General features: G+C 33.1%; 1 protein-coding gene across 2 annotated transcripts; it reads left to right on the top strand.

The window, feature by feature from the left end:
- Positions 1–8,026: 8,026 nt before the first annotated feature.
- Positions 8,027–10,897, top strand: LOC144559117 (B-box zinc finger protein 22-like). Of its 2 annotated transcripts, XM_078308068.1 has the most exons (4): positions 8,027–8,434; positions 8,716–9,282; positions 9,791–10,093; positions 10,661–10,897. In XM_078308068.1, exons 1-3 carry the CDS (start codon positions 8,222–8,224, stop codon positions 10,046–10,048), a joined length of 1,038 nt encoding a protein of 345 aa, XP_078164194.1. In that variant the 5' UTR covers positions 8,027–8,221; the 3' UTR covers positions 10,049–10,093; positions 10,661–10,897. The 2 variants fall into 2 exon arrangements, with proteins under 2 accessions (XP_078164194.1, XP_078164193.1); XM_078308067.1 differs by having other exon boundaries at positions 8,088–8,434; positions 9,791–10,897.
- The last annotated feature ends 318 nt before the right edge of the window (positions 10,898–11,215 follow it).

The raw sequence follows: 11,215 nt of genomic DNA, 5'->3' as shown, positions 1-11,215 counted from the left end.
TCAAAAACTTCAAAATTACATATTTCCCTCTAAATTTTAAAATTACATATTTTCCCCTCTAAACTTAAAAAACTTACATATTTACTCATTTTATTGTTTTTAATATTAAAACACATTCTAAATTCATAAAATATCAATTTTAACCTTTTATTAAAAAGAATATAAAATGTCCAACTAACTCCAATTTGAATTTGAAAGATTTCTCTACCGTCCGAATTGCTTTAAGATATGTGCATGCTAGGTCAGCAGGTATCTTGAAGCGAACATGCGCACATATTGAAGCATAATGCACATATTTTAATGCAATGCATACAGATCAAAATTGCTTTAAGATCAGCACGAATCTTGAAGTGAACACACACTGGGTAAATATGTGAATTTTTATTATATTCAATTTTTAAATTCAGAAATGGATAAAAGTAAAGCCCAAATATCATGCATAAAATATTTTCTCTCTAGACTCGTCTACTTGCCTATTTGCTTATTGAAAATTCAGTAAAATAATAATAATAAATGTTGAATTGGTGAGCTTGGGGAAGAAGCTTGAGGAAATTGTGTTAGGGCAAATGCCACGTGGAAGGAACAGATGACATGGAATCCTGATTGCCTTCCTATTTAAAAAATTGTGTGAGGGCAAATGCCACGTCGAAGGAACAGATGACATGGAATCCTGATTGCCTTCCTATTTAAAAAATTGACAATTGATAACGTGTTTCAAAATAAGCGACAGATCCGAGTAACCTTGCATTGCATTGCATTGCTGGAAAAAGATCCTCGGATACCATCATCAAAATTCTCAATCAAAATCGATCAGTAATTTCTAGAATTCTTCAATTTTCTTTTACAAATTAAAAATCAAACTTTTTTTTTAAAGGTAAGTAGCTTTAAATACCTACAAATAATTTCATTGATAAAAAAATAGACTTATAACAAGTCAAATGACCCTTCTTCTTAAATCTAAACTCATTTATTTTTATGAAATCTCGTAAATTACTATAATCACCTAATCCTACATATCTACTCTTAAACATCCTATTACATCTTTCTTTATCTCTTTTCACAATCGGATCCGCTTTCGTCCGGCCACCGTGCTACGACGGCCGGATTTGTTCACCGCTGTGCTCTGATCGAGATGAAAGTAGTAAAGGCTCTACGCTTCGAAGCTCGACGATACCGCGCTCTAGGCTCTGGTCAGCTCCGCCTCAACTCCATCCCCCTCTCTCATTCTTCTCTCCGTTCAAGGAAATGAAAATAAGAGAGGGAAAGATATTGCTATATCGGAGGTGAAAATTAGAAGAGGTGAGAGACAAAATGAAGAGTGAGAAGGAGCGGTGACGACTATAACATTTTTCTCTCTTTTTTTACTTGGGAGAAAAGAGCAAAGTGACTAGGGTTTTTTGATAAGGGAGCCAGTCGGATAATTTTCTCTCTATATAAAAAAAAAACTTTATTCTTCTAAAATAAAAACATATAGATAGATCTGTATTATAGTTCTACTAATTACCACAGATTGATGGAACGTTTGAAAGATGTATATTAAAACGGCATTAGTGTTGTTCCTTCTATTTTTAAAGAAAAAAAAATTATTTCGTTTTTCAAAGAAAAAAAATTATTTTCGGAAAAAAGAATAAGTATTTGGGATGAAATGATTGGAAAATTACACCCAACATAAATATACTCTGGTCATTACAAAATTACAGATTGCATTAAACAGTTAGAATTACCAGTCAAATTAATAGCCTCAGTTTCCCTTTGTATTCTATGCAATTCAGGGTGGGTTTAGAATTTTCGTCATAAAATGTAAAAAATATCAAATTGAATTTAAACCCATAACTAATTAAATACTCGATAAAAAACCAATACTTTAACTTATATTTTCAATTAAATATCCTGACTTGTAATTTCTAATTCTCTAACATATAATTCTAATTATCAATTATATCAATTATAATTCAAGAAATTTATTTTAATTGTAATCATAAATTTAACCCGAATTACAAATCAAACATTCAAAAATAAGCCAAAAAATAAAATTCAGAGAAAACAAAATCAATCATAACATCCTGATCTCTACTAGAACACAAAATCTATGAGGAACAACTGGCCTCCCGGAACCATGTAGGTCCGCTACTTACAAAGAGCACCGATTTTATTGAAAAAAAAAAAATAGCAAAAATCCCAAATTTTGTATTTTTTTTTTGTTTTTTCAGATTTCAATTATATGTGGTACCTATAGTGTTAGTGCCTACGCAAGAGAAGCGTCACAAGTGATGTCTTCTTTGTTTACAATTTGCAAATGGGATCTTTTTAGCGCCATTTGCATTCACAAGGTAAGAAGGTAACCAAACCTTATTCGGATTCTGGCTTGCATGAAAATGACTTGTTCTTCCAAAAACTTCCAGAACAAGGTTGATATATTTAATTCTTTGAAAGCGCCAACATGAACATGATATATATGTCCATGTAGATCGGAGCCATACTCAAGAGGTACCAAATTCGTACCCTTTTTCAATAATTGTGTGAGAGTAATTGGAGGACCCGGTCAGAACATCTGGACCATTACTTTAGATTGTACGGTCATGATCCTCATTTGACCCTCCAAAAGTTAACTTTTTAAGCTGTGACTCGTAGCTTCCTATTAGGCATCTCATACCCCAAAATTTTTACCAAATTCAAAGCAAAAAACTATGTTTTTTTTGGGTGGGTGGGGGGGGGGGGGGGATTTCGAAATATACTACGACCGTTAAGCTAATCTGTAGCCCTAATTTTCGAGGCTGCAGATTAACTTGGCGGCCTTCCAAAAATTTAAAAATACACTGTAATATTAAATATATTTAGATTTTTGAGGAACCTCCAAAATCAATTCGTGGCATTCCAATAATAAAGTCACATATTAGTTTGAAGACCCTGATATTTTTGAAATCTCCATAATTGTATTTTGGTTTTTTTTTTAATATGGTATAAATAAAAATTTCGATCTCATACCTGACCGAAACTCCAGCTGACTATTTAATTACATGGAATATAGATCACCGCGCCAAAAAAATTTGATACTAAAAAATTGGTTCTCACCTCCTAAAATTTTAAATCAAATTGGTGTGTCTTCTGATCAAAGCAAATATTCATTGCAACTTCAACTTGTATTTAAAAATTAATCAATCTAGTGACAAAAATAATGTCTTTAGTATAAAAGGTTATATGTTCGAAATCCGAAATTGAAATTATCAGTGCATATTAATAAAAAGTGGAATAATTTGACTTTCTACTTTACTAATATAAAACAAACAACATGCATTTTGGGTGGATTTAAAATCACATGGCGATACTTATGGAGTAAATGTTTATTTTTGTTCAAGTAAATATTCATTTTAACTAAAATAAGCATTAATTTTGGGAGGGTTCGTATATTAAGTTTAGAAGTTTAATGTAGCTAGTGACAATTGTTATATGTTATTTTGACTTGGGCCAAAGTGCATGATAGCTATCTATAATTATTTTAAACTATAAATAATTAATTGATTGTTAGTTTTGATTCAAATAAATGTACTATTTTTCATAGTCAAGTTTATATTTTTGACTTAAGTGTGTGTTGAGATTCTCGGAAAACCTTGTGCTTAATTGAAGATTTTTTTGGTGAATATTTAATATTATGAAGTTTAATCACCATTTTTTTTATTTAAAATTCTCTGGACCTTCAATTGATGAAACAATTACATCACACAAAGGCAAGCAATAATGCATAGTTTGCCATAATAATTATATAGCCACAAACAACTCTACTGCAGTGTCAATGATTGGATGAGTGTTAAAGCAAGTGCATGCACAGCCTCCATCCAAAACAAGAGGAAAAACAAATTTAAACCTCACAACAAATCATTTTGTAACAGCGTGTACCTCTATAATCAAAACGCGTTTGCCAATCTCTGTCCTCTGATTATGCTTCTGGTAATAGTTAGCCTATAATTGGTGGTATTAACTACCGTATTTATTTCTTGGTCCAAGGACAAAATTTCATTTTCTTTTAAACTACTTTAGGAAAGTGTGCGGTTACCTAATATGAAAGATCCCAGTAATATTTGCCGACCTGATTTTTATCAGATAGTTTTCAAAAAAAAAAAAAAATTTTATCAGACAATATTTTATAAATTTTTTGATACTTGAGCTGTTCATGAGCCGATTTGAGAACAATTTAAATTTAACTTGTAAATTTATGAGGTGAGTTGAGTCTGAGTTACTAATTCAGTTTTGAGTTAGCAATTCTAATTAGGAATCAACTCACGAGCAGCTCGAGTTGAGAAGAGTCGACTTGTGACTCATAATATAGTACATAGTGAGACAATTTAATTTAATTCTAACAAAAAATAAATTACATCGTTCATCAAAATAATACATAATTAAAGATAGCACATAATGCGACAATAGCCAATAGATAATTAAAAATTATGAAAATACTAAAATAATACATAATTAAAAATTACCAAACAGATAACGTTTAGTCGTGTGAGAAGCGGCGATTTTTTTTTTAGTTTTAAGGAGCAATACAGTAGATTATGGGAAACATGTATAAGGGTTGAAGGTGCAAAAATTAGGAATATATGGATTAGAGTTTTGTGTGTGTCCAACTAAGTTGATTCCGAACCGAGTTGGAAGTAACTTGGATTAGACTCATAAATCAACTGAGTCAGTAAACTCGAGTCAGTTTTAACTCGAGTTAATAGCGAGTTGAATCTGAATTGACTCCAAACTGAGTTTCGAGTCATGAGCTTTTTGTACATTCCTATTTGATACGCTCGTAAAAAAATGAATAATTATAATTATCTCCACACTCCTGTCCCCCCTGTATCCCCCAACAACATTTAAGAAAAATTGTACTATGGTTCCCATTAGTTATATGTCCCCTCTTTTTCAGTTGCCACACTCATTATGCTTTAAAATATAATAAATTAATCATTGCAAAATAAGATACTAATACTTGCAAGCGTAACTTGATATGATCACTCCTTTTCCATCTCTCAATGATTCTCGCGTCAACTTTCATCAAATGACATTTGTTTTTGTGGTATCTAAAACAGTTATAAAAAAATTAGGTGCAAGAATAAATGAGGAATAGAGGTGCTGAAATAATTATCAGAATTATAATAATAACTTTTGGTTGGAAAAACCAATTGCCAGTAATATTGTTAGCATGTGGTCGATTTTTTTTTTTTTCCTTGAAGGTCAGCGGCGAAGTAGCACGTGGTTGATTTACGATTACTAATACGGGTAGAGTGGTAGAGCTCATTTTCCATGGTTGAATTCGAAAATAAGAACCTACCTTCTCAATGTCCCTTATCCGATTTTTTTTTTTTATATTAAAAAATATATATAAATTTAAAAAATTAATCAAACCTCTAGTCAATTTCGAAAACTATTCAAACTGGAAATTTTTTTTCCGATAAATGAATATTAAAACCGGAATAATTTTTTCCGGTTTTAGGATTTTTTTTTTTAGGAAATTTTTTTTTTCGGATTTTTTTTTTATTTTTAATAATTTATTTATTTTTTGTATTGAAGTATTACAAAAGACTCATTTTATATATATATGTATATATATGTATATATAATATAATATATATGTTAAAATGTGCTTGCATATCAAATTTTATATTTTTTTGATTTTTTTTATTATTTATTAAGTATTTAACAAAATCGCTATATTCAGACCATTGAATTTTTGTACCCATCTTAATAAATAGTAAAAAAAATTAGAAAAATGTAAAATTTGATCTGCAAGTACATTTTAAAATATTCATCATGTTGAACGGTTAAAAAACAGTGATTTGTACCTATCTTAAAAAATAGCAAAAAAATTCCAAAAAATATAAAATTTCATCTCCATGCATATTTAGTATAAATATTTTGTTGAACGATTCGGATCGACAATTTGAACTTTGAAAACGAAAATATAAAATATGAGGTATGAAAAAAATGAGGCATTGGAACCCTCCTCTATGTATATATAATATAATATATGTATATATATATGTGTATATATAATATAAAATATGTATATATATAGAGGAGGGTTCAAATGCCTCCATGTTTTTATGCCTCCATCTCTCTCTATCATTTTCAAAATTCAAACAGTCGATCCGAACCGCTCAATCTAACCTCCATACTAAAATATGTTTGGAGACCAAATTTTATATTTTTAGGAATTTCTTTACTATTTTTTTAGATAGGTACAAAATCAGTAAATCTGAACCATCTAAAAACAATATTTTTGTACCTATCTAAAAAAATAGTAAAAAAATTCCTAAAAATATAAAATTTGGTCTCCAAATATATTTTAGTATGGAAGTTAGATTGAGCGGTTCGGATCGACTGTTTGAACTTTGAAAATGATGGAGAAAGATGGAGGCGTGATGGAGGCACAAAAACATGGAGGCATTTGAACCCTCCTCATATATATATATATATGTATATATAATATATGTATCATATGGAGTAGAACTAGGGTGTTCTTAAGCTCACCAAAGTGTTTGGTGAGCTTAACTCCAAAACCCATTAAATCGGTTTCAAATGACGAATCCGAACTGTTGGAACCCGCTTATTTTAAATGTGATGCGTCTACATGTGAAATTTGTAAACATTCGAATTAGTTTAGTATAAAGTCAATCGGTCAAAATTAGAAGGTTAATAAATTAATTTTAGTGCATTCATTTTTTGAACGTTTTTTTACCGCTTGACTTTATACTTAATTAATTTGAATGTTTAAAATTTTCACATGAAGACTCATCACTCGTAAGGTATGCGGGTTTCAACGGTTCAGATTCATCATTTGAAACAGATTTGATGAGTTTTGGAGTTAAGCTTACCAAACACTTTGGTGAGCTTAAGAACACCCTAGTTCTACTCGTATCATATGTGTATATATATCAAATTTGATCTCTGCTGGTAAATCAGCAAATTTGGACTGATACAAGGATCAAACTGCAAAAGTGATTACACCAGCATGTAGATCATTCAAAATTACAAAAGGGTTGATTTGCAAAGAAGCCCTAACCATGTACCGGTACGCATTCAACAATCGGTATTTTTAAATTATTTTCAAATCCGGCATGAAAAATGTTGATCCATATTATTTGTAGTAGTCTTTCGAATAAATCAAATTATATAGTATTCCATCTATTTTTTTTAAATATATTAAATATTTGTAATACTTCAATACAAAAAATAAATAAATTATAAAAAATGAAAAAAAAATAATCCAAAAAAAAAAATTCCTAAAAAAAAAATTTCCTAAAAAAAATAAATAATCCTAAAACCGGAAAAAATTATTTCGGTTTTAATATCCATTTACCGGAAATTTTTTTTCCGAAAATTGGTGTTGAAACTAGAAATTTTTTTCCCGGTTTGGGTAGTTTTCAAAATTGACGCGAGATTTGATTAGTTTTTTAAATTTATATTATTTTTTGGATATAAATAAAAAAATCGGTCCCTTATCCTTTGCTATACAATTAAACGATAAACTTTAATAATATATTATATAGTGAAACTGAAAATAAAAATCACGTAACTCTTATTTATATTTATACTTAATAAATTAATAAATTGTTTTTTTGATCCGTACGCTTATGAAAATACTATACGAATAAAAAATGTTGCAGTTGTTTGTGGGACAGTGGGACCCACTTCTGTTTGACGCTAGTCCCACGATTTTGGGCCTTCAACTATTCCAGAAGAAGATATTTCTCATAGTCAAGTCAAGGTGCTCTTAACCTATCGCCTTACCGATACACTCACCTCAACCGCCCCACACTGTAAGCGGTGACAGATCGATAACCGCACATGCAAAAACCGACACGTGTCGTTGAAACGGTCAATTCCCGCGTTGGTACCGCACCACACGGAAATGTATCCCATTTGCTTTGAGAGTCGGGCTAGTGAAGGAGGCAGCATTATTTAACTTTGAGATTCGCGCCAAGTGAAAATCAACGGTCCAGATCTACTATTTCTAAAAGATTCTCTATTAGGTCCCGGAGAGGTCTGAATGCGCACCACACTCCCGAATAATAATATCTCCACTCCAGCCCGGGACCCGTCTAGTTGCCATGTTTTTAACCTGCTATTTAGGCATAGACACAAACACCTACCGGATAAAGCTGCGGGACCTTTATTAAGTGGAACAGACTACAGAGTATAGAGGGTAGAGACGAGAGAGAGAGAGGTAGAGGTAGAGATGAAAGTGTTATGTAACGCGTGTGAGGCTGCTGAGGCGGTGGTGATGTGCTGTGCTGACGAGGCGGCGCTGTGCTTGGCTTGTGATCAGCAAGTTCATGCGGCCAATAAGCTCGCCGGGAAGCACCAAAGAATCTCCTTGATCACTTCTTCAGGTAGTACTGCCAGTGCTACTGGAGCCTCTTGTTCAGCTCCGAAGTGCGACATCTGTCAGGTAGCTCTCTCTCTCTCTCTCTCTGCGTGTGTGTAGGAGTGTGTGTTATTAATCGTTAATTTTAGGAAATATTCCTTCAATTGGGAAATATTCCTTTGTTGGGGTAACCAATTTGAAAATAAGATGAGAAATACAACAAAAAGAAGTGCTTTCCAGGCCAATTGATTTTAATTGGAAGGAAATTTGATCTTTATATGAGATTTGAATTTGGGTTACACATTGACAGATTCATTAAATTGTTTAATTTGTCCAATTGATCTCTTATGTATCTTTTGATTCAGGAGGGTTCTGGATATTTCTTCTGCCTCGAAGATCGTGCGCTTCTTTGCCGAAATTGTGACATTTCCATACACTCAGCAAACCCGTATGTCTCGTCTCATCAGAGATTTCTGCTAACAGGAGTTCAAGTTGGACTTGAGGCATCTGACAATGCAGCCCCATCCACCACCGCAAGTCAGCCAAACGGGAATTCTAATACCACACCCAATAAACCCGTAGAAAGACCACTAGCTGTACCACCTCCAACTAAATCATTTGAGAGAAGCACTTCTATGGCGGGTAAGGTAACCTGGGATGGGAGCTTGGCTACCATGACTGGAATGGCAGCTAGAACTAGTTCTTTGCCTGAGTGGCCTGTGTTTGATGAGCAACAATTCAGCAATAAAAGGAGTGGTAATGTAGGGGTTAATTCGAATCAAGTCGGTAAAGATGGGACTAGTATGGCATCTAAGACTGCAACATCTGGCAGCATCTATACTGGTACCTTGCCAGATTGGCCGCTGGATGAATTTTTTGGATTCAGTGAATTCAATGGAGCATGGGAGTTTCCTGAACATGGTTCCTCAAAGGTTTGTGCTTTTCTGGACCTTGGCATTTCCATATTTGCCAACCAGTAGTCTGTATTTTTTCCATGTATGACCCATGCATTTATTCTTTTCATTTTTGTTAAGACATTCGGTTTTGGTGATTATTAGTTTGGGTCAGACTTTGGGGTTTTGAATGATGCTGGTCTTTGGTTTCATTCCTGGGACGATTTGAATTCTGATTCAGTTCATTTGCTATCTCTTTCCTTATGGGAAAGACTAGCTCGCATAACTCTGAAACTTTTAAACTTTACCTTCATTTGGAGTTTTTGTGCTTGCAAGTTGTGTTACTACATTCAGTCAAGATCGGATCTCTGAGTATAGAGCTAATTCAGGTCTAGGTTGACTATAAATGGGTACTACCCGGTCCTCCTTGGATCTGATTGCAGCCTGCTCAGGTTTGGGGATTTAGCATTTTAGCACGTATATCTACATGACTGCATAATGAACTAACATCTCAAATGTTCCTCTCTTTTGTTTGAATTTTCTACAGGCTGATAGTGGGAAATTAGGAAGCTCAGAGAGCTCATCCCTCTACCGATCAAATGATGAGGAAATGGAAGCAATGGGGAGTCTAGGACAAGTTCCGGAGATATCATCATGGACAGTTCCAGAGATGCCATCCCCACCTACTGCCTCTGGGCTCCACTGGCTGGGAAATCTACATCATGTTCCTGATATCTTATCTGATTCACCTCAAAATCATTTCACCACCTCTGCTAGATTGAAGAGCCGCAGGAGACATCACTGAGGCAATATCCCACATACTCAAGTGGATGACATGTCTCTCTTTTTGGTATGTTCTTATGCAGGATACACCCCAACTTTTCTGATTTTGCAAATCATGTTGTAAGAAGCCTTCATAAGTTTTGTTGACAATTTTGAGTAGATCTAATTTGGTTTGAAAGTTATTTTTAGGTTGCTCTCCTGCACTTGACAAGACCAATATTTTTATCTTGCACATTATATTGGTAACACTGGTATAAATGTTCTTTAGTTGAGCTGATAGGGGGGAATAAAAATTGTGAGGCAGGGGCAATCTAGTCAAGTTTTCTATAATGGACCTTGGTATCGTACATGTTAGTTGTTGTTTGGTGCAAGTTTTTTAGTATGTGAGCTGTTGATAATAACCCAAACGGCAACAGCAAAAGTTATAGGAAATAATTAACTAGTAACTACCCTTGTATACTTTGATTTCTTAGTTGTGCAGCAATATGCAATGAGACATTGTTATTCTTGGTGTGCTGTAGTCGGTTATTGTGTACCATTCTTAAAATAGTTGTATCGAATATTGCTGATTAGACCACGAAGGCACGAGTTATATAGATAGATAATATTATTGTAATAATTGTTGTTATTTCAGGCTTATAAAGAGATTTGCAGGCTTCCACTTGTTGAAATTTTCAGTTTAAAAATCTGTATAGACTGCTGAGTGGATGATAATATAAATGCAAATGTGGAGTAGAGATAGAGAGAGAAAAATGAGTACTGGGGATGGCAATAGGAATCTACAGCTGAACATTTTGTTGTTGCTGTTTAATTAGTTTTTTTTTTATTATTCTTTTTTTGAATGTGTTTTCTAGCACGATCGTTTGTATTATCAGCTTCCCAAAGATGTAATAGTTGGGTACCAATGCGTTATCAGTTTTTTATGATAATAATAATTTAGTCGCTACTGCTTCAAGGTGTTCATCAGGTTGAGAATGGTGTTTTAGATGGTCAAAATCAGTGTTGTAAATAACGGTATGCGGTCGTCGGCCGATTAAGGTACTGTTAAGCGATTGATAGAAAATAATTGGGAATAATTGATCATATTTGGAAATAATCGTCTAATTAGTTGGAAAAATTTATGATGGTTTAGTTACCGATAATGACTAATTGGACGACCGATTAAGGTACTGTTAAGCGATTGATAGAA

The sequence above is a fragment of the Carex rostrata genome, chromosome 9 (assembly GCF_964058835.1).
Source record: "Carex rostrata chromosome 9, lpCarRost1.2, whole genome shotgun sequence".
Taxonomy (NCBI): Eukaryota; Viridiplantae; Streptophyta; class Magnoliopsida; order Poales; family Cyperaceae; genus Carex; species Carex rostrata.
The sequence above is the reverse complement of the archived record's forward strand: the minus strand, read 5'-3'. Positions and strand labels throughout refer to the sequence as shown.